Source organism: Tyto alba, unplaced genomic scaffold (genome assembly GCF_018691265.1).
Source record: "Tyto alba isolate M040663 unplaced genomic scaffold, T.alba_DEE_v4.0 Super-Scaffold_16, whole genome shotgun sequence".
Classification (NCBI taxonomy): domain Eukaryota; kingdom Metazoa; phylum Chordata; class Aves; order Strigiformes; family Tytonidae; genus Tyto; species Tyto alba.
In genome coordinates, this window is record NW_024881278.1 from 19904191 (window position 1) to 19927552 (window position 23362).

The following is a 23362-nucleotide window of genomic DNA, read 5'->3' on the forward strand; positions in this document are numbered from 1 at the left end:
AAGACTCAAGTTGCAAGTCCATGTTTTTATCTTTTTGTTTTGGTCACAAAGTCAAGTAGTGATGTTTTCTAAGGCCTCTGGTAAATACTGGCGATGTTTTCTAAGGCCTCTGGTAAATACTGCTTCTGGATGTGTTGGTTAGAGTAGTGATTTGCAGATCTTCCTGACTTCATGCAATGGTTTAGGCTTTTCCAGAGTGTGTTATGTAGTATATTTGAGCAATCTTATCTAAACACTTGATTAACTTTTTTCACTACAATCTATTGTTTTCATTCTTCAAATTCACAAGTGGATTTCTCCTCAACTGTGTCTTCATCCAGCTGCTAACTTCCACTTTTCCATCCACCTTCTCAAGACATAATCCATAGCTTCTAACAGGTCATCCTGTATGATAGTGTTTGCACCCAGTCCTTCCAAACATACCTAGTGATTCTTTTTGTCATTCCCTTAAGTTATCCTTGCAAAAGTTATGATACTTAGGAATTTATGTCAGAGAGAAGGAAGAGCAGAGGGAGCTAGGAAGTAATATGCGTGTGTGTGGCGGTATAACAGTAGGGATCAACCTTGCTGCTTTATATTGAGCGATAGCCTCTGCCTGACCGGGCTGTGTTAGGGCTGTTCTCTTCCTTGCTCACATTTCACTGGGCAAACTTAGTGGCCAGGAGCAAATGTTAAGGTGGTTGGCAGGATAATGAATAGCAGAGATGTAACTGCATTTCCTCACCTGGAATGTGAGCCTTTCTACTATAGATTGGGACATGCATAACTTATGCTTGCTTACAGTCCTAGATACTACTTCTGCCATCTATGAGAGTGGAGCACAGGGAATGTTTTTGTGGCCTCATCTAATGACTGCTGTTGTTTTGGGTTGGTTGTTCAGGGTTTTGTTCTTGTTTGTTTGTTAATGTCTACCCCATCCTTAGGGGACAGATGATCAATATTTAAGGTATGTAACAAGTTCTATACTACCTCCACTTGGAGACAGAAGTTACCACAATAAGAGTGTGTGTTATAGGGAGTGGAATGTGCAATATAATTTGCATACTCCAAATTACTGGCCTCCACCCCAGTTTGAGACAGCAATAGCTGATGTGGGACTAGAAGGTGTCAAGCCTCTGCCTCCACTCCTCCCTGCCTTCAGGAAAAGAAACTGTTTATAGCTAAGCAAGGTAGGTGCTCCAGCAGATTCCCATATCCAAGACATTGCCCTAGCTAGGGTTGCTCTATACTAGGCCATCAGCTGGTAATTTTGAGGCACCAAGATAGTCTGGAATTAAAGTACCACCCCATAGTATGTACTGCTTCTCCACCACTCAGGCTTGAGAATCCTTACTAACAAGCTGTAACAAATCCAATACAACTTGTTCTTCAACTGCTGGATTTTATTTTTGTGTTTATCTTTAGTAGCTTTGCTTTAATATAAGGATCTCACTCCAGTCATCACTGAGTATTAACAATGTAAAAGAGGATGCTAGGCTGGTTTTGGGACACAAGTACATAAAAAAGAACATTGAAGTAGGTTAAGTACCCAAGCCTACACTCTGCTGTATCTAGGTATTTCTCTAGCATATTACTAGTTTGATCCTTCCTTACAGTTTGCCAGTCAAGACACATTTTATGACAAGATAACTTTTTTCTTATTTTTTTCATATTCTTGCTCTGACTGGAACTTTCTGCTTCTCTGCACATTTTTGACCTAGAAGGTTTGAATTAATGTCTTCTCTTTAGACAGATGCTGCCATTTAGAAATGTTATCTAAAAGACATGCAATTAAATCTTGACCTCAATTAAGTCAGTACAAAGTTCTCACAGCTTACTGTGATAAGCAATTACGGTTCCATGATACTGAATTTGCTGTGATGTATCACTTTACCACTCAAAATTAACACAAGGCACATCTTGTTTAATAATTTTTTAGAACTTCAACGCATTGGCCTGTTTCCTCTTCTCTTCCCCCCCCTATCTAATTATAATGGCTTTCACTGCTGTCTGGCAGTGGAAGCAAGCAGAAAGACCTGAGATATACCAATAAGCAGACTTCATTTAACTACCATTTTTTTTAACCCTCAAAGCTGGGGATGCATCCCCATCTGAAGAACAGGATGAGCATCCTGGGGTAAGTATGCTGCAGGAACTATGTCCTCCTCAGATGTGACATCAGACCAGGTCATGCTCTTCTGATGACTACTGCTCTGGGCTCTTTTGGCTCCAGCTTCCATTTGAACCTTTGGGGTTACAGAGCACTAAGAGGTGAAAAGCTGGGACCTTAATGACACCGTTGCATTTGGGACACACTATGAGGCACGGGGTATAAAACATTGGTCGGTTGGATCAGCCATGACCTAATCCAAGTGGGATCAACGAGGCTGTACATGTGTCCAACGGAGCTCAGTGAAACAGGGACTATTGAGGACTGAGTATTCTTACACAGGGAAAAAGGAATAATATTTTAGTAGATGTTTAAAAGGGTTTCTTCTTTTCCCCCTTGCATCACTTCTGTGTAGTAAGGGAGTTTCTACTGTGGTTTTGTGTTATTTAATAATTTTTCCTTAAGACAGTAGATTAATAAATCTAAGCAAAAGTAGCATTACAGTTATGTCTTGATAATTTTGAAACCTTAGTTTTGTTTTCCTCTGCCTTTTTGTTATGAGATTTAGTCTGAGCAAATCAAGATGTGTAATCCCTTGTGGTCTGGCTGGATTCATCCACACCATTAGGATTGCTTTTCTTAGCCACAGTTAACAATGGTGTAATGGCTTTTATAACATTTTATTAAGTTGAAATGCATCAATAGCACTAATGATAAACAGTTGTGGTATTTTAGGAAGAACAGTTTCCAGCACTTACTGCACATGCCAACCATCTGAGCTTTTGGGCAGCACTTGACTCTGTGACATGAAAATGTGGAGTATTTGTCCCTTACAAACATGTTTGTGCTGTGGCACAGAGTTAAAGAAACTGGTCTTGGATGTCTGTGGCAAGAAGTATATAAAAGCATTACTTCCATCTCTCTGGATTAAAATTCCTCTTCGACTGATGATGACCGTTGCATAAGTCTTTGCTGCTAGCTAGTATAAGTCAGGATAAAGTGGCCTAGCTTGGATTTGCTGCGGGGAGGATGGGAAGGGGCCTTCTTGTTGATGCCAGCCATGTGACACAGCAGTTGTAATGCAACCTCCTCCCTTCCTCTCCCTCTGATGCATATTGGGACTGTCCCTTGCTTAGGATAATAAACTTAATGTGGAACTACAACTAAGATGTATAAGCAATTCAACCTCCTCCTATGTATTTAACTTTGGAGAGGGGCAAAAGAAAAAAAAAAAAAAGCAGGCTACCTTTTATTGCCTAAGTAATAGTGTTATCTAATTAATGATTACTGATTAACCAATGACAACAGTAGCTTTAGCTGAACTTTTCCCAGGGAAATGATTAATTGCTGTAAACAACAGACAACAGTATTCTGCCTTCAGCTGAGAGGCAGCAGTATTGATTTTTCTGCCATGAAACAGGCAGGTACTGAGACTGCAGAAGATGTGGGTGAATGTAGCTTAAATGCAAATTATGACGTGACTTCTCCTTTTGGATTTCCCAGTGTTGCACTATTCAGTCAGCTTCAGCTTGTGTAAGAACTGCATAACTAGCTTGCAGCACGGACATATTCATCATTACCTTCTTTCAGTATCCAAGATAAACATACAGTCTTGAGGAAGCTAAGCAAAAGAGTTGCAAAGCTGCATATGGCATGATGAGACAAGGAGGTTGCATGCTGTGCTAAATTGGGGGAGGAAAGTTAAAGTGCTTTTTTAGTAGACCTCAGTCTTGATCAAATTTCAGTAATGGTATTTATTTTACAATACCTACTTCCTAGAAATGCTTAGCGGACCTTGGATCAGACCTGATTAGTTTGTCCCCAGTTCTTCAGTCAGCTCAAATGGGATGGATCTTTGCACTTTGCACAGTGCTGTTTGAAGTTGCTGTAATTCAACACATGGACAAACAGTCTCCCCCACAAAGTTGGCTGTCGTCATTACATTGGACTCTTTACTTTCTTTTTCAACTAGAAAAACCACCACTTTTCTGAACCATCAGTATTAGTTTCAGCTTGTAATGATTAAGAATCCAACAAACATAAGAAGCACAAAGTAGTCTGAATAACTCTTTAATTTTATAACAAGTTATTCACTAGGGATTTAAGTGTGAGAATCATCTTAATAACAGTGATAAGTATTTATTTAGTTCTCTTGTATTTGCAGTTTGGTCTACAAACACTGACCGAATGTTGAGAAGTGTTTACCAAAACCTAAGTTGGTCAGTCTGGTAAATGTTGACTTGAAATGAAGGATTTTGAAGAAAATAGGAGATTCATCTGATGACTGACCTCACAGCATGTGATCTTTATGATCGGAACCATGCAGTGTAGTGCTTCATTTGCCAGTACAGATAGAGAAAAACATTAGAGATTAATTCAGTGCAGTCAAGTGCCTGCTTTTACTACATTCTTTTTTTTTTAAAAATGGCTAATCGCAAAACAGTGTGATAGCTAGAAAATGTTAGGAATCCCATCTGCCTAAAGACAGGTTGGCTTCATCTTTACACCATGCTTGCATATGCAAACTTTATGAGCTTATAAAATTCTTGTGAACTGCAAGCTTACATATAATCAGCATCTCATCATTGCCTGAAGTAATATGATTCTGTAGATATGATTGAACTAAATCAATGTCATGGCTAAAAGATTTCATAACCAAGCTAACACAGAGGTTAAAGATTCAATAAGCAGTTGGAGTAATTCTGGAGCTCATTTCTTTCAAAAAAAATACCCAAACAAGCCCCAGACAAACCAAAAGCAAAGCCTCAGCTCAAACTTACCTTGGTGACAGTAGTGTCAATGGGTGAAAAACACCCGTGTAACTGAGATGAGAACCCAGCTTTGTTGTGCTCTACTTAAGCTGCCCATTGATTGACACACACTGTATGGCAGAAACACATTTGCAGTAGCAAGTGAAAGCACTGCCCGCTGACCATCTGGTTGCGTTGCGGTGTATCTGTTATCCATCTTTAATAGGCGATCTCTGTTGAAGTCTTAAGTTTATTTTTAATGGGAAATTAAACACCTCAAAACATCTGAATTATTCAGCTCACAGTTACAGGTGTCAGTATGGGAAAAATTAGTATGGTATGAAATGGCACTGTAATAGCAAGAACAACAGGTTTTTTTCCTGTTGGGAGCTGTGTATATTAGGTTACTGCAATGTTGAGAGTCACATCAAAATGTGTATTTTGTTGAAACAAACAAGTCACAAATCTGAGACTCATGCTTTTGCTTAACTTATACCCTTACAACTGTAGCCAGAAAAGGGAACTTCAAGTTAACTTCTGCATCTTTAAGGAGACTGAAATACCTTTTGAGGGTGCTAGCTGTTTAAAACCTAACTTTTTTTGAGAGCTAACTTTTCCGTTTTTGAAGGTGATATTGATTTGGACAACTGTGAAATACATTACAAGTAGTCCTACCAGATCTGCATTTGAGTTAGAGAACATGTAGCTGCAACAAGAGGGCTTGTATTCCTGATATGCTATGCCAGAAGCATCCAGAAAAATTATAAAGATGATGTATATGTTTTATGTAAAACAGATGGGAATGGAATATCCAAGAGTGGCATTGTTGTAAAGGCTAACAAGCTCTGCCTAGGTGGAAAATTATGAAATTTGCATATAGCTGGTAGAAGAAAGGGAGAGATGGTTACATCTGCCTCACCTTCTGCTAGTCTTGAATAACTGGCAAATTGGTTCAGATGTGATGTATTTTATTTTTTCACCTTTCTTACAAATAGTGAATGAACAAAGATTAATGTGCTGTTCTTTCCCAGCTCCAAACTTCCTTGATTGGTTTTGCTATGCTGTAGAAAGAGTAAGTACATTCAGACATGAATCTACCCAAAATTTTTTGAGAGATCAGGATAGCCTTGACTGAAACATCATATCACTTATACTTAAAGTCTCTTTAGATTCTTTGTGGTGAAAGTAGTACAGATACTGGTTATCACACTGCTTTTGTGTGCTACAGAGGAAATAATGTGTCCAAGAATAGTTAAAAACAAACCCTTGACAAATCAGAAATAACAGAGTACTTCTAAATTTTAGAACATAATCTCCACCTGAAAAATTTCACGAACTATATCACTTTACATTTGTTCATACCTAGAAAATCTAGTTTGACCCTGCCTTGGCCTCAGGAAACCATTAGAAAACACATAATAAATAAGAATTAGCTATCAAATGGGAAAAAATACATTCCCATAGAGAGCACCCAACTATGTTTGCCAATTAAATTGAGCAGCAGTAATCCAACAGATGAGCTCAATCCAAAATGCAGAGCAGGGAGAGTGCAGTACACATGTTCTTGAGATTTTTCACTGTATAAAGATCCATTTTGGTGCAGGACTAACTAGACGGAGTGACAGGACCACAGCCAAACCCAGAATTAGATGTGAGTGGTCTTCTCGGTTCCCCCGTAGCACACTTGATAATGTGTACTTGTACCGATTTAGCGTAGCTGTCTCTTCCATGTCATATGGCCTCCTTGGCTATGGCTCAGCTTGCTCTCCCCAGAAGCTGTGTGTTAAATTTTAATTTTTACTTTATGTTGGACAGAATTCCAAGCATTGCACTGGAGTGGAATGTGAGGGGATGTTTCCTCACTGGAGCCAAAGTTTGTTGTTCTGTCAGTGTAAAACTATATAAAATTCCCTAGAGCAAAACAAAATAACAAATGCAATAATACCTGGTTATAAAACTTTTACTTGGTCTCATTTAGGCTTACAGAAATTTTGGAATTAAATATTAATTCGAAGAACTATGTAACAATCCAACTTGCATAATATTTAATTATTCCTGATTAAAAAACCCAAACAAATGAAAAAAAACCTGACAAAACAGATTTGGGGTCGAACAACATGACACTGCAACTTCAATGCTATTTTTATTTACTCGGAAGAAATACCTTCTATTTGTTTAGTCTCTCTTACCCTAACAATAACTTTTTGGCTTCTTTGGCTTATTTGATTGTGTGTTTATATAGATTATATAAAACCAGGAAATCTTCTGTTACCTTCTCCCAGGAAAAAAATGGCCCTAAAAAACCTCAAGGCCTTAACTTAGCGTGATGCAGTCTTGTTAGAACTAACGCTGTCTGAGGCCTGATGTCAACTCAAGCTAGCAGAGGGGGGAAACAAAGAGCATGCATTCATCATGAGGCTGAAATTTTTGGCCACACTTGCAACACTTTCTCTGAGGCTTATAATTTTTAATGCAAAAAAACTTAGGCTGTAATCCAAGAGCTTAAAATATTAGAGAAAATGAGCAACAATGACAACTCTGTACACAAGAACTGTAGGAACTGGCAAGGCTGACGTGTCTGCAGCTGGCTGATCTTGGTGAGGGATACTGCATGAGGGATCTGGAGTTGGGGGCAAGGGAAGGCAGCTTGTTAGGGGTTGAGCCCTGTGACAGGTCAGTTAAAGCCTTTTTACATAAATACAGGTATGTAACAAGTGATAATGTCACAATACCATTTTAACAGTTCCTTCATGTTATCCTGAAGCATCCTTAAAAGAATTAAGATGCAAGTAAGACCAAAAGACCAAATAATCTGTTAACATTTACTTCCTGGAGAAAAATCAGAAACGGAAAATGGCCTGTCTTTTGCATCTTGTGTGTGATGTGATGTCTTCAAAAAGAACTCATGTATCTAAAAGATTATTGAAAGTAGAGCTTTTAAAAAGCGTGGTCTACTGTTGGATGAGTAAGAGAAAGGACGTAAGAACATCTTGCCACTGAAGATCAAGGGACTTTAACAAGCCTGTTTGCTCTGCTTCTCCTGAGGTACAGCTGGTAGAGATGGAGTGACTGATACTGTCCTTTAAGTTTAAGAATGTACTTGGAGAATGGAAGTGATTTTGCCTTTAAGTTTAAGAATGTACTTGGAGAATGGAAGTGATTTTGCCTCTCATATAGAGGATGTAATAGAAGCTACTGTTACAGAATATTTTGGAAGATTTAACCATTATAATGAAAATGAATGAAATGTTTAATGTTCTGAAAACAGCAATGCAAAAATCTACCTCACTAGGGTATGTGACACTCTGTAAAGCAGCTCAGAATTGGAGGTTAAAATTTAATTGTATCTTTTTTTTAAAGGGCCCACAACTTATTTTTTTTTTCTTCCTTACCAGTTATTTTCCCTTCTTTTTTATTCCAGCCTATAGAAAACATAGTTGTTAAGTTGCTCTTGGTGCTTCTTTTAAGTGTTACCTTTCCAAATCTAATGCTAACTACTTAATTCACTTGATGCTTTCTGGATTTATGCTCCCTTGAGTATACGCCCTATTTCATGTTATGCATCTTCCAGCAGTCTGTGCTCTGCACATGCTCCCATCTTTGTAGTTCCTCATGGCAGTTTTGTCTACTTTCATCTTTTCTGTCATGCTATTTTTTAAATAAAATTTTATACGATTTCCCAAGTAGCAAGTTGTTCTTTCTGTGAGGTTGGAAACAGTAGTTGTTTTCAGCTCTGTAGAATTTCTGAAAACTCTGAGGCTGTTTTCTTGTCTTTGCTCTCTGTATGACAGTCCTTTATGATTTTTAAAGGCAATTTTGGTTTTAGTGTCATTAGCACACAGGTGCATCCTCCTGACACTTTCTTCTCCCACCATATGGCATCTGTGACTTCAGTTTGCTACAAGCGAAGCAAGCACAGAGAACTGATTGAATCTCATTGGGACAAATGAGCAGCTTTTTATTTCCCAATCTTTGACCCAGGCAGAGGTTCAAAAGCGTTCCAAAACTTTGTTTCTGAACTCCAGAAACAAATCTTTTAGTTGCTTTAGTGTTTACAGCTTTGAACCTGGATTTCATTATGGTTATCCGTGCCTTTGTTACTTGTGGACTACTTGAATGTCTGCAATGCATTCCCTCCTTGCAGCTACGCTTGCAGGCCGCTCTAATGCTACGGCAAAGTTGGAATGCAAATATGTGCCATTGAACAGTAGCATATGAGAAGGACAGTGGCTAATTTACTTCTTGAAATGCACCCAGAGACAAAACAATGTTATCTTCTTCAAAAGTCTCACAAGGGTTTTATGACTTAAACCTGACTTGAATCTTGCAGCCAGATACAGTGATCAAATCCAGCCTGTGTGAATTAAGAATCTTTCAGACTGTGCAGCTCCCTTGCAGTAATTTATATGCTATTTATTTTGGGTAACTTTTTAAAGTGACTGAATATAACAGATGTGTTTATTACTGTGTAATATCCCCATCTTGGTAATAATGTTTTTCCTTCTTATGGGCAGGAATAAGTCTAACCTTTTTCTATGGTTCTGGTCTGTAGGTTTTTTTGGAGGTGAGTGGGAGACAACTCCAATATTTAGTTATCTGCTCCAGCAACCCTTGACATAAGTTAATTACCTAACACTACCAATGTTAGTATCTGTATCTACCCGTTAATAAACACACTAAAATGTATTTTTATAATGATGACTATGACATCCCTGTCAGTATTTTCGTGAGGCTGAAAGCACATGGTTACAGGTGGGCAGTCAGTCAAAAAATATGTAAACTTTAGAGAAATGGTTAAAAGGCTACAAATTGAGAATTGCTTATATTTACATTTTGCCTTTTTTTGCATTTATAATAATAAAATGACAAACAATATATAATGAAAGCTCATGAAGCTCAGATATACATATATACAGTACATGTTACTTTATACTAGAAAGGATTCTTCCGAGGCTCAGACTGGATGACAGACAGCAGGCGTCTCAAGATCCGTAAGGGGTATTTGGTTGTGCACACTTCCTAGGACTTGGGTTTACCGTGTGAAGGCCAGGAAATGAGGAGTAGGGCTGGGTCTTTCCTACTAGCTCATTCAGCAAAATGCTAAACCACAGCTTCCCTAAGCTTTAAGGCAGTCACTCTGACAAAGAATGCTTTGTATGCCTGCTTCCCCATGTGCAATTCCTTTCTGCAATATAAATTGACTAATTCATTAGTTGTCTAACATAATTTCTGCAGTCCCTCATTTCCATGCATCAGATTTGAGAATAATATTCCAAATAGTACAATATGAATAAAATTATTAAAAGATACCAAATTAAAAAAAAATATTGTAATGAAGGTTTTTCATCTTGGAATAATATATAAACAAGGCTTCATTTTGCTGTTGGGATGTAAAAATGAAAATGTAACTTTAATTATGGCCTAAAAATTGTCCTTGTTCTATTTGAGGATTTTGGAGCAAAATTTTGCTAAGTTCAAATGTATGCCCAGAGTTGCTTGAATGAGATACAGAAGGAAAAAAAAAAAAAAACAACCAAACAAAAACAACCCAAACCAAAAAAATATAACACCAAAAACCAAACCCAAGTCTTACTGAAGCTGGTAACACTTCAGAACAGCTTAAGCCAACTCCATAATGATTACTGAGTACACTGTCAGATTTAACCTAGTAATAAAAATAACATAGACAGAAACACACCCAAACTTGGAAACACTTATGCAAGATGTGTCCTTCTTCTCAAGAAGGTCAGCAGTTCTGTTTTGTTCAAGTAGAACATGATGGCATTATTTGGTTGTTTACATTTTTAAATTCTAAAATTAAATTTATCTGCAATAACAACTTTGTTTTCTTTCTGGAATGAAGATTAGGATTTATTTTTGTTGATGGTACAGTCATCTCTGAAGCCTCATTGTTTAGGAAACAGTGGACTAGCTTTACACATGGTGTGGTTTGTATGTGAAAGAGGTATATTTTGCAGTCTAAGTATTACAACCTGAAAATTTTGCTATTTCTTTTCCAGTGCAAAAGGCCTTCTAGCATGTCTCCTTAAGGTGTAGTTGTTTTTCATCTGCTTCTATGCCTTATGAAGCCAGAGTTAAAATCACTTGGACAAGCCATTCTGCTCAGCATAGGTATCGTAATAGAGAACTAAGCCGAGGAAATGGGGCCTGATCAGTCCGGAGAGGGCTCAGGGAGGTCTGACCGTGCTCTTCCACGGCCTGTACAGGGGTTAGAGAAAAGAGGAACAGGCTTGAGTCTGACACAGGCAGTGAATGGGGAAGAGGCAACCCTCCTGTGTCTCCACAAGGGCTGATGCAGTTACCCAGCAGGTGAAAATTTCTCACCCTGGAGCGGTTTTGTGGGGGTGCAGGTTGTCGGGAGGGGGCTGTGAACTCTTCCCCTCTCGACTGCTTCTGAGCCGGGGTCCAGTGGTATTGTCACTCGGAGACTTGCGCAGGGGCTTTTCTCGCGGTAGGCGATGGTGTTTGTGGCGGCAGGCAAGCTGGAAAAATTCCTCTGTGAAAAAGTATGTGAAAGGGACTTAGGACTACAGACACGAAACAAAGCTGTTGGTGCTGTCCGGGCCAGAAGCGTCTTTCTGGTGGTGCCGGGGGGACGCGTGCCAGTGTCGCCTCTTGCACTTTCCCCCGTTACCCAACTTTAAGGAAGGCAGCTGCCAAAACGGACTGAGGCAGGAGGTCGCCGAGGGCGGGGGGGCGCCGGCGTGGAGCCGTCCCGCTCAGGGAACAGAAGCCCCGGGGGCCGCTCCAGGAGCAGCCCCGGCTCCTGCCCCATCCCGCGGGCCGGTGCCCGGCGTCGGTCGGCGCGTCCGCCTGTCCGTGCGTGCCTGTGGGCGTGCGGGGGGGGGGGGGGGGCGCAGCCGGCCGCCGCTCTCCGGCGCGGGGCGGCGCTCGCTGCAGCGCCAGCCCCGCTCCGCGGCAGCGGGCGGGCGGGCGGTCACGGCGGACACGCAGCCGGCGGGGCGGGGAGCGCGGCCCCAGCGGCCGGCATGAACCCCGGGCGGCCGGCGCTGCCCGCGGCCGTGCCGAGGTACCGACTCCCCCCAACAGGTGCGGGGTCCTCCCCTTGCGGGGGACCTCGCGGGGCCGGGGCTCGGCGCGGTCCCACCCGCGGGCGCCGAGCAGGCGGGCAGGGAGGGGAAGGGGAAGGGGAGGAAAGGAAGGGGTGCCAGGCCCGGCCCGGCTCGGCTCAGCCGCCGGCGCGGGGGAACCGAGGTGAACCCGCGGTCTGCGCCTGCCCGCCCGGCCCGGCGCTCCCGCCTCCCCGCCCGCCGGCCCCCGCGCTCACGCCGCCCGCCCCCCCCCGCCCCCCACCCCCCCTTCTCTCTCTCCGCAGGGAGCCGCAGGGCGAGTAGCGCTGCCGCGGCCGGGCCAGTCACCTCCGGGTCCATGAGCCGCCGCCAGCCGCCAGCCGGGACTGCCGCCGCCAGCGCCGGGCCCAGCTCCCCCAGCCCCGCCGCCGCTTCCGCCGCCGCTCCGCCGCCCTGCCGGAGGTGAGTCCCGCGGCCGGGCTCAGCGCCGCCCGCGGGCCCGGGCTCCTGTCAGCCGCTCTGGGGCGGGGGGAAGAGGCCGCCGGCAGCCGCCTTAGCGCCCGAGGTCGTGGGTTTTGGGTGGTGTTTTTTTTTTTTTTTTTTTGGGGGGGGGGGAGCGGGGGGCGAAGATGGAGGCCGGCTGGGACCGCGCGTGTGGTTCCCCTCAGGGGAGCTGCGGGCTGGGGTGCCCCGGAGCCGGCTGAGGGGAGCGGAGCGGAGGGGAGGGGAGGCGGCCCCCGCTGCGGCGCCGGCGGGAGGGTCGCGCCGCGCCGCTTCCTTCGTTGCCTGCCCTGGGGCGGGGTAGCGGCGGGAGCGGGCCGGGCCGGGTCGGGGGCCGGCGGGCAGCCTGCCCTGCCTCGCCTCGCCTCGCCTCGCCTCGCCCCGCTCGCAGGGCGCTACCTGCGCCTTGTTTTTCCTCTCCCCGTAGGACGGTCCCGCGCCCTCCGCTGTGAAGACGATGGCCGTGACTCTAGAGCAGGCCCGGCGGGTGGGCTATACCTGTCTGAAAGCACTCCTCAGGTTCGCTTTTATGGTCGCCAATAACCTGGTTGCTATTCCGTCCTACGTCTTGTATTTAATTATCCTGCAGCCTCTCCGAGTGTTGGATAGTAAAAGCTTCTGGTATATCGAAGGAGTGTTATTTAAGTGGCTTTTAGCTATGGTGGCTTCCTGGGGCTGGTGGGCAGGATATACAGGTAAGAACGTCTTATTAATTTAAAATTTACGAATATAAAGGTGTAAATAAGTGTTGAAACTCAAATGTTTTAGTATGGGGGGACATTTTGGGGAATATGTAAATATAGTGGATATGTGGGATGTTTTTCTTTCAGGTTTCTTGTACAGATGCTTTGTTTTTCTGGTTTGAGATGCTAAGTGTACTGAAACATCTTTTTAAATTCTAGATACAAACTTATTATGTGTTAAATAAGAGTTTCGCAATCAGCGTTTTGTCTTGGTATAATCGGAAATACGATTTTTTCCTAAGTATCATGATCAATTTTTTTGCTTAGCCTCCCATGAAAAAGATATATCTGCTCAAAAGAGAGTTGATTTGTTCTGTGCTTGTAGCTGATAGAGCCAAACTTTTCTTTATTAAGCCTATGCGTCTCTAAATCATCTCCACTTTAAAGCTATCAGGATACAAGGCTAAGAAGTTTGACACAAAGCTAATGTCAGAAGAGTAGGTCTTCTCTTCCTTGCAACAGCGACTGTCTTTTGTGCTGCTTCAGAATGGAAGGAAACAGAGGGAGCCTCTTGTACAAATAGGGATAAGCAATGTTTCTCAACTGTATGGCTCTCCATTTACTGTTAGTAGAGCTAATTACAGAATCTGTAGGGTTTTTCCCCTCTGCATGCTTACTTTGCAGTTATTATTGAACTTATTTTTGCTTGTTAGTATTCATAGGCTCATCAAGATGATGGACTGAACTGAAATATTAAGGAAGGCTCTAGTCTTGTCCTCGAATGCACTGATTTTCATCCTGGCTGCTGTACTTTGTGCAAGAAAACAGCCGTCAATTCTTTGTATGTGCTTAGACCTTGGAAAGGGGAGGAAATTAATCTACTGACTACAAAATATGAACAGTCCTCCTAAAATTCTTTCCCTCTCTTCTGCCCAGGCTGCGTCCGCAGGTCTTGTCCATGTAAACAAGGAAAAAAAAGAATGGCAGCACACAGCTCTGGAGTCTGGTCAGACTCCTGATTAGTCAGAAAGTCAGTGTTGACCCAGATGGAGCGCTCTTTTTGTTAGGCTACAAGAGCTGAAGCCTCTGTGGTAATGTGCCTTTTGGTACCCTGTCGTGTGCCTTTCCGAGATGCACAAAGTTTCTGTGGATACTCTAGGTGAGCTTCCAGTTGTTCTTAAGGAGATGGTGGCAGCAGCAAGCTAGATTCTGGTCTATCGGGCTAGAACTGTCGCAACGTTGCACTGCTTCAAAATTGCCTTGCCTGGTACAGCTCAAGCTTTTCCACATATGCTGTTTTAAAAATCTTTTTATATGTTTGTATTTGCTTATTAAAAGAAGTCCACATAGTATTTGCAGTGGCAGGTGTATTTTTAAGTCTGCTTTATGCCCTAAAGCACAAAGGCCTTCCAGAAGGAAGGATTGACTTTCAGGGTGCCGTGTGTATTATTAATTGGAAATGGGAAAGTTTATGGGCATAATGGTAATGTTAAAGTCATATAGCATATGACCCTGGGGATTTGCTGTGCATATGGAACGTGCTGGTTGAAATTCAAGCCATTGTCCCATGATGATATGGTGGTCGATTTTCAAAAGCAGTTTTCTTGGGATAGTTTTACTGCTGACTGCAGAACTGTGTGGTTTCTTTTGCCTATTGCTTGGAAAGTGGTCTTAGCATGATCTGCATATCTTAGAGTCTTCCTGAAGCATCTGTTGATTGGTGTTGCTGATGTATCTTGACAATTTGAAATAATTTGTTTTACAGTCTTGAAATGTCTTAGTATGTTTGTTTGACGTATCATTTGCAAACAGCCACACAGGAGTGTTTTCTGGGATGATGTATGGGTAAGGAGGCCCTTCTTTTCGCTTTTCAATATAAAGCATGGCTTTTGTTTTGGGGAGGATTTTAAATGCTCGTACAAAGTCTCAGTTTAAATATATTTTATTTGGTATGAAGACATTAACATGTTTTATACTGAAAGCTACAAAATAGCAGGAGCAGCTGATTTCTTTGCCCGTTCTTTACCCTCACCAGTGCTCACCACCACATGCAGAACAAACCTGGAAAGCATATCTTTCTGACTTCAACATATGTAGACAGAGTAATTTATGTGTCTGCTTCCAGATTGATAGGTTGATAAGACTGTCGTTAGGTCCCCTCTTTTTATAGAGTATGACATAACTAATTCAGAAATTAAATACTGTTTTATTACAGTTGGTGTCTGACTTGCAGTGGTGCATCTGAAAGAGACATTGCTCCAGAATTCTTCCATTTTCAGTTTCAAGAATGAAGTCAAAGATAGGCTTCAATATGTTCCATCTTTGCAAAAGTAAATATGAGATAGTAGATTTGTATGGGTTCATTGAGAAGATTAAGAATTTTTCTTTTCTTTTGAGTAACAAAGCAGTTGGTGAATTGGTTTTTCTTTCCCTCTTGGTTGAGAGGGTAACCAGCTAAATAAGTTTACTTGCCTTTTAATTGGAGTTAGTGTTCTGCTTCAGTTGTGTTGAAGGTGCGTTTCAGTTTTTCAATTCATTTACTTTTTCCCCTTCCGAGCTTGGGTCATCTGTTGGATGAGAAGTGACATAAACTGTTTGAAATTAGGGACTTAAACTCAGCCTGTGAAGTAGATTCAAGGCAGATTTTTTTTTTGCCCCCCAGTAAGTTTGTATGTAATGTGTAGAAGAGAGCTCAACACCAAATGAAGAGAATATGGTGAGTGCTAGGTTTTCCTTCTGGGCTTTGCTGCTGTTGTGTAATTGTTGGTATATTTTGTTGAATAAAGCTGGAAGAGCTGAGGAAAACTCATGAACTAGGTCTGCCTTTCTCCCCACCCACGCATAAACCTGTGGTTTTGTGCTAGGATCCTAGAGGATTTGTCACAGAAATTACACGATCTGTGACTGTATCAGCAGCTCTAATCTGTGCTTATTGATAAACGTAGGTGTTTCTGTTTGCAAAGGCACTTGATGTTACGTAAAGAGATACTGTATAACTGGACAAGCAAAATAAAGGAAGGAATGGGAAGAGAAGTTGTAAAGATCACTCTTCTTTTCCTAATCTTTTTCTTCTTAAGATGCAAGTATGAGAGAGAACTTGGGTATAATTGGTTGCCTTTGATTTTTAAAGGGCAGAGGATGATAAATATCTATGTTGTTCTCTTGAACTCTATGGTGTTTCTTATGAAAGGGAAAACTGAGTGTCTTTTTATGAAGAATGTTCAGATAGTCTAGCAATGTTACTTTATTTTTATATGCTTTCAGAAAAGCCTTCTTATAACTCTTCCAAGCCTTTTTTTTTTTTTTGAAGGCTTTTTCTATAAATGTATTGCTTTCATAGTAGCTGTTCAGTTAGGACACTCAGAATCTGCATACTAGTGTGATTTGAAAGGCACCTTTGAATAACACTTCTATTTTCCTGCATTTGTTGGAAGATGCATTCTAAAAAAAGCCAACTCGAGAGTGCTTGATCCTTTGCTGGCAAGTACCTTTTTCCCCCTATAATTTGTTATCTAATATCCAAGTAAACCAGAAACCACTAAATAGTGCAGCAGATGTAATGGGAGGGAGATGGAGCATGTCTGTGGTGGTGAATTTCTCATGACTTCCTGCTCACATACAAAACTAGTTTTAAAGCAACCACCTTCTAGATTTAAACTTCTTTGGGCAAGTAACTATTGCAGACTAAAGTTTAATATCCCTGATTCTAATCAAATCGGTAAAGATAGGACTGCTAGAGAAAAGCTTGCTATGCTTAAATACTCACAGACAAACTGCTTTGTTGTCTTCTCCTGGTGTGTAAATGCAGAAGTTAGCATTAGGCTGTGGTAGCGGCGGTGCGGTATTGCAAGGGGAGGTCTCGAGGACAGCAGAGTAATCGGTTAGCAATGCAGTCCTGATACTCCTGGTGCTCATCTTGTGCTTCACTCTGCTCTGCACAGCTCAGTCCCACTGTAGGGAGTGGTGGTGTGCGCCCAGCCTCTCCCTCTGGCTGGGGACAGGGAGGAGCTGGTGGAGGGTGACTGTCCTCTGTCCGCAGCAACCATCAGCACTCTTGTACTTGGAGCATTTTGTACTCCAGCCTTAAAGAGGGCAACTTGACAAAGCCTTCTGTTTCAGCCCCTTGCCAACACATACGGTCTTGCAGTAATGTTGGACAGACTGCTGGGCTGTGAGTTGATGAAAGGAAGAGTAACACACCCTTGTTACCACATGCAAAAGAAATCTTAGTGATGTGAGTATACTTACTGGTACAATGATGCAGTGCGTAATAAAAAGTGTAATAATCCTATGGTATTGCCTGTTACGGTTCTGTGTCAGCCAGGAGGGTGACACTTGAAGAGTGTTTGTGAGAATTGTCAAGTTCTGTCAAGTAACGAGAATTTCCCTTTCCTCTATTATTCAGACAAGTAGAATAAAATTGAGATTTGGATTTTTAGTTACGTCCTTCTTTCTCTCCCCTCAAGTGATTTAAAATTTATTGGCTAATTTGTATGTATGATTAAGTAGTGACCACTCTGTAATTTTTTTCAGCAGTCATACTTTTTTTTTTTTCCTAATTCAAAATCTTCATTTCATCAGTCAACAGCTTCAACTCCTCTAATCTGTTAAGAATGTGAATATTTTTGTCTTCCAGAACTGTAAAAGATACAGGTGGAGCTGCTGTGACAACACTTCCCTGGTGCAGACAGTGTGCGCTGTCTGCCCTGCTTCTCATGACAAGTTGGCCCCTCTCTTCAGGCAGGAAGTGCAACAGAAGCTGGAGAACAGCAGACAAGATAAAGTAAATTTTTTGCCCCAAATAAGGCAGGAGGTGTTATTTCAGGAGGCCTATCTACGCCTCTAACTCTGCTATTGTTTTCTACCCTCCTCTCTTCCTACAGTATGATTTTTAACTGGCGATATTTTTTGGGGGGGGGCTGGTCACTACCCTGAGGACTGGGCAAAGAGGGTTGTGGAGGAAACAAATCATGGTTTTGAGGTCAGGCAGTGTGTGAAATAGAGAAACAAAATTGTTTTGTGTGCACATTTGTGTTTGAATGTGCAAAAATACCTGATGTGACTTGGTAGATTTGGGTAGCAACATACCGCACAGAAAGTTTTAGTTTATCCTATGGTTACATGTTGAGTTTCTAAGTAATCCTTAGCTTAAATGCAGCTTTCTCTGATGTGTATGATTTATGTGTAGGTTATGCTGAGATCAAGCAGGGATCTTTGAAGTTATTTTGCTGTTTGTAAGGGGAAGCTTTTGTGTAACTTGTAAGCTGTCTTGATAAGAAAAGGTCAGAGTTGAATGAGTTGGGGACACTGGAGCAATTTCAACCGTGGCCTCAGAGCAAAGGCTCATTGTGCCTTTGCATAAGAGGAGGTAAGCAGTACAGTGAACTTACAGTCAACTTCTTTGTACAAGTGATGTGTCTGTTTGTAAAGAGTGATATACAGTGACACTTGTCCTATTTTAATAATATGTAAAATCACACCAGGAAATTCCCATCTCTTTTTGGAACATGAGTTACAGGCATTACCATACTTCTTTGTAGTTCATCTAGTGTCAGCAATGTGTCAAAAGCAGAAAAGCTTATCTTTCATTTTCCTGTTTTATCTTTTAACTCTAAAGGATTGTTCCAAAAGATTAGGTATTGAAATCCTCTCTGAATTTTATTTTTAGAAAGTTACTGCCTTCTGGCACAAAATTAAGCACACACTTTTGGGTTTTGCTAGTGATATTTTTTTGTTTGTTTGTTACTCTTTACATCCTTTTTTTTTTTTTTTTTTTGGTTTGCTTTTTATTAGTAGGTTAGTCTGCTCCTGTTTTACCTACTCTGGATAATACAAAAACCATTGCAAGCATGTCACATCTGCCTCAGGATAATAAAGATTCAATTATTGAGGAATACCTATCCAGAAAGTCTGATTATTTACTTTTAAATCCAGGAATGGCTGTGGGATGCCTCTGATTTAGCTTATGTGCTAACAGCCAAAGGAAGACAAAGTTTTGGGAATTCTGGGTTCTATTCCTGCTTATGTCTGAGTTTGCTCTTTTTAGCATGTTTTCATCCCTCCTAATTCTTCCAGGCCTTTGTTCTTAGCATATCTATTCATGCTAGTCATAGTACTTTTCCCTTCATTGCCTGTTGAATGCCTGAAAGGATATGACTAAGAATACCTGAGAGATGTGTCTGTTCTCCACACCTTTTCTTGTTCTTTTTCTTGATGGTAGGCTTTTAGGAATCATGTGAAATAATTAAAGGAAAGCTTTTGTCTAGTTCTGATTTGGAGAAGCAAAATCTTAGGGAATTAAATTATTTGTCCACAAATACTGCAGAGTGTATGAAGGAGGAATTTTTTTCAACTTCGACAGTGTGATCACATCAGTATTGGAACATGTTCAGAGATGCAATTTCTTATTTAATGTAACTGTTCTAAAGCATAGGAATTTTAGAGCTTTTCAAGAAAACTGGAGAAAAAATTGAATGTTTAATGTGGACAAAACCTATTTTCTCCATCATTTTGTTCTGGGAAATTACTTTTTCAGAATGAAACTCAGATGAACAGAATATATCACTTTCCCTTTCTCTGTCGGGTGTGTGTGAGGGACAGAGAAGTCTTGCCAAAGGTTAGTTTGGCTAGGTTTTAAGCTGCTGAAAACAGGATCTTAAAAATGGAAGAGTTGTGCAACCTTAATTAGACAGGGTAGTTAGTAAATCCTTTATGGAATATAAGCTTAGTGGTGTAACTTTCCAGTGTGAATTGAGCCAAAATACAGCTCCAAGATATGTAATCTGCTTGTGTTTATTACAGTGGAATATAAACTCTAAAGTTTAAAATGACATGTCAAATGCAGGATTGCATAGGCATGTAATTGCACTGCTGTTGCAGTCACCACAGTTGAGATAATAGTCCAGCTATTTGTATATGCAGTTACTGAAATAAATAAGGCTAATATGTTTGCATTCCTGAAAATGTTCTGAGACACCAGTGAGTGATTCTGCGTATGAGGCTGTATTTTTTTCTTTCTTTCTTTTCCTTTCCCCCCACAAGCATTTCAAGCAGGGAGTGCCACTGAAGAAAGCCAGTCCTAGCCTTCCAGACTCATCCTATCACTGCTGCTTCAATTTTATTGGCCAGATATCTTAGAGATTGTGTGATGACCTGGATCATGACCCTGATCCACACTAAAACTACCCTTACAAAACACAGTACCTAACCCAGTTCATTTTGCGGGTGTGGTGAAAGAAGAAGGTACAGTGCAGGATAGGGCTCTGGTATGTGAATAAAATGTCACTGAAATAGACTTCTTCACCTTTTCTTACTATTTTGTTAAGTTGTTACTGTTGTTTAGACTGGAAAAGTGCCTTCTGCAAAGTTCCTTTAGAGAAGAAAACTGAGTGTAGGGTGAGAATAAAGGCTTATAAACTAAAAACTGATTGATAAAGGAATAAAAAGACCAGTGTTCATTTTGATGAAAGCTTAGCAGTGGGATTCCTCTGAAGTTTTGCATGTGTACTGTTTGTCAGCTACAGAGACAATTGTAAAGAACTTCAAAAGTATTTAAGCTGTATGAATAGCCAACAAAATGCAGAAGTTGTTCGGAGTTGAACAGTCCAAAATAGTAAGTAAAGTAGCAGTTTAGGAAAGAGATTAGTATAATGGTGGAGAGTTCAGGGAAGGTTTTTGCTCAGTGTACAACTATACATTCTGTTATAAAATATGCAAAGAACAACATGGAGAATCAAAAATACCAGTGCTTCAACTTCGCACTTTGGTTTTGTCTCAGTTGTTTTAAAACTAGTGAAGAGCTAAGAAGGGGCGCTGAAAGGGTCAACAGCTTCATTAGTGCAAGCTGAAATCAAATCAGAACAATTTCATTCACAGCTGACCTTGAATCAGAACTTAATTGGACAACTTGGTTATTCTGTTTCCTGAGCAGAATAGAGTAGAAGAGATGCAATCTCCCTGCTAAACTATAAGAAGGGGACTTATAGTGTCATTGGAAGGTAGAAAATTAGTCTTTAAAATTTAACAAGACAGCAGTGCCTGGGGTGTGTGTGCTTGTTTTTTCTTAAATGCTTTTATTATGTCTTTTCACAAATATTTACAGGATAGTGGCAATGGTGTTATTTCTTTTGAGTTGAACAATAAAATCTGAGAACTTCTTGTTTAAATGTTACAGTTCTAAAAGGTGTAAGGAATTGTCCTTGCTTAAGGAGTCTAATAGCTTAAACTAGCTTAGAGATTCACCTCAGTTTTGCAATTTAAGTAAAGGGGGAGAAGAAAGATTAATAGCTTTATTACTGCTTCTCACTTATGTAGAACTAAAAATAGAAATGCTGTTCTAAGTGCAAGGGCCAGTGTTGCTGCTGTTTGGGAGGACGTGGGTTCTGGAAAGTTGAATCATTAGGACAATGGCATGAGTGCTTGTGGATGTGGTTTTTTGGTGGCAAAAAAGGAGGATTTTGCCTGAGGTTTCTTAATTTAGTTTCATTTGTTTTCTAGCATCCCAAAGTTACAGACATGCAGTTTCGGTGACAGTAGTGTCTGTGTTTGCTTGCTGGAAGTAGGGAAAAAAAAATATTAGTATTAAGAATACATGGTTTTGGTTAATTTAAGCACCAGTTACGTTTGAGTGTGGCATTTAGCGTGGGCCAGTGAACACTTATTTTAATGTCTTTTGGTGACTTGGGTATTTTATTATATATGTAGATAAATGTGACTGGTTTAAGCATAGTTTCCTGATGGGATTAAGCTACTTGTTTAACAGCTATTCTTTCTCTTACCCCTCCCACACTTCTGATCTGCCTCCTTGCAAAGCTGTCTGTGATTGACCAGATGGTTCAGATTTCAGACATAATAGTGTTCTCATGAGTTTTGTGAAAATTAGCAGCTGAGTGGAGGAGAGACTGACCCAAGTTAGTGCTGCAGCTCAGGGTAGCACAGGCAGATTTGGCCACTGTGTTTCTTGTTCGACATCTACGTGTCCAACCAGTGCACTGGTGGGTTTGGGTTTGCCACGGTGCCAGTTTGTCTTGTCCAGCCAATTGAGGAGAAGGAGGTTAGACAACAAGTTTTTGGGAAAGCGGGCTTTGTTACTTCTGCTGTTTCTGGAGCAACATGGTAATCTGGCAGTGGCAAATGGTGTGTGAAGCAGCATCCTCTCCTTCAGGTGGTGTTTAGTCCACCTTGCGTATAGCCTTTTAGATCCAAAAGGCATATTCAGGTAAACATTTAGTCTTAATATCAGGAAAAAGGATAAGGTGGTTAGAGAACTTAAAATAATGTGCTCTTAAGATTTTGTATTCTGTATGTAAAACAGTTGGCATGGCCTCCTAAAAGGAGAACTGGAAGGGCATCAACCTGACTGAAACTCTCAGGAAACAGCAGTAGTGCTCAGATTACTGTAGTCAGGGCAGAGCCAAAGAAGTTGGTTATGAATCTGACCAAGAGACCTGTAGAAACATGAGGCTCAAGGTGTATTTGAGTGTATTTGAGTGTATTTGGAGAGACCTGGAAGAGAGCAGCAGTGTGGATGGTACACAGCATGAGGGTCTGTCAGGAAGGGTTCTGTACCACCGTGCAGCACGTGTAAAGGCATTACACTAGAAAGGTAGCCTCTTGAGTTTTGTGCCTCAACCTGATCTATTTTGAAATGCATAAATATATATAGATGGCCTGGCAAAACTCCAACTCTGGTAACTGCCAATTTCCTTTCCAAACACATTCTTCTTTCGTAGCAATTTTTTTTTTTTCCTGTGCTTGTCTCTGACATAAAATTCAGTTGTTGTTCCTCCTAGCAACAGCTTTACTTGGAAATAAATATAATTGTAGCCTGTGTATATGCTAGTATAACATGAAAGTTCAGTTTACATTTGTAAAAATGATTTCAGATGCAGGTACGGTTAATAAAAATGTCTGTTAAGCCTCTTGCATGTAGTGGATTACATGAAAACAAAGAGATGAATATGTTTTTTCTATTTGAGACTCTTCTATTTGTATCATCAAACCTAATGCTTCAGTCTCCTAACTTAGTAATTTAGGAAGGGAATGTGACAAAAGCAAGGCCTTCACCCAGGTAACTGTATTGTCTTGGATGTGTTTAAAGATTACTTGATGACTACCTTAGGCTTCTCGAGTTTAAAAAGATCTTTACAGGCTGGAGAAGGACTTCTGTCCCTCATCTGTTTCAGGAGGAAATACTGAAATGTGCCTTTTTTATTTTTTCATTTTCTACTATATTACTTACATTCTTTGCAAAGGTTTTAACAGCCTACAGATCTTTAAAAGCTAAAA

The 23362-nt window shown here is 41.1% G+C and overlaps 1 protein-coding gene and 1 long non-coding RNA gene across 4 annotated transcripts in view; one reads left to right on the forward strand and one right to left on the reverse strand.

The window, feature by feature from the left end:
• Window positions 1–10214: 10214 nt before the first annotated feature.
• Window positions 10215–11491, reverse strand: LOC116960834. Its single transcript, XR_004406620.2, has 2 exons — window positions 11185–11491; window positions 10215–11058 (listed from the first exon to the last, which is right to left on the reverse strand). It is a non-coding gene; the product is annotated as an uncharacterized LOC116960834 (long non-coding RNA).
• A 293-nt stretch (window positions 11492–11784) lies between these two features.
• Window positions 11785–23362, forward strand: part of LPGAT1 (lysophosphatidylglycerol acyltransferase 1) — a 65989-nt gene continuing 54411 nt past the window's right edge. The window contains exons 1-3 of one of the 3 annotated variants that reach the window (XM_042789293.1): window positions 11785–11890; window positions 12197–12353; window positions 12820–13087. In XM_042789293.1, the coding sequence (XP_042645227.1) occupies window positions 12850–13087 (238 nt within the window). In that variant the 5' untranslated portion in view covers window positions 11785–11890; window positions 12197–12353; window positions 12820–12849. Of the gene's footprint in view, window positions 11911–12196; window positions 12354–12819; window positions 13088–14011; window positions 14235–23362 lie in introns of those variants that run through there. The other 2 variants (XM_042789294.1, XM_032989260.2) reach the window with 2 other exon arrangements.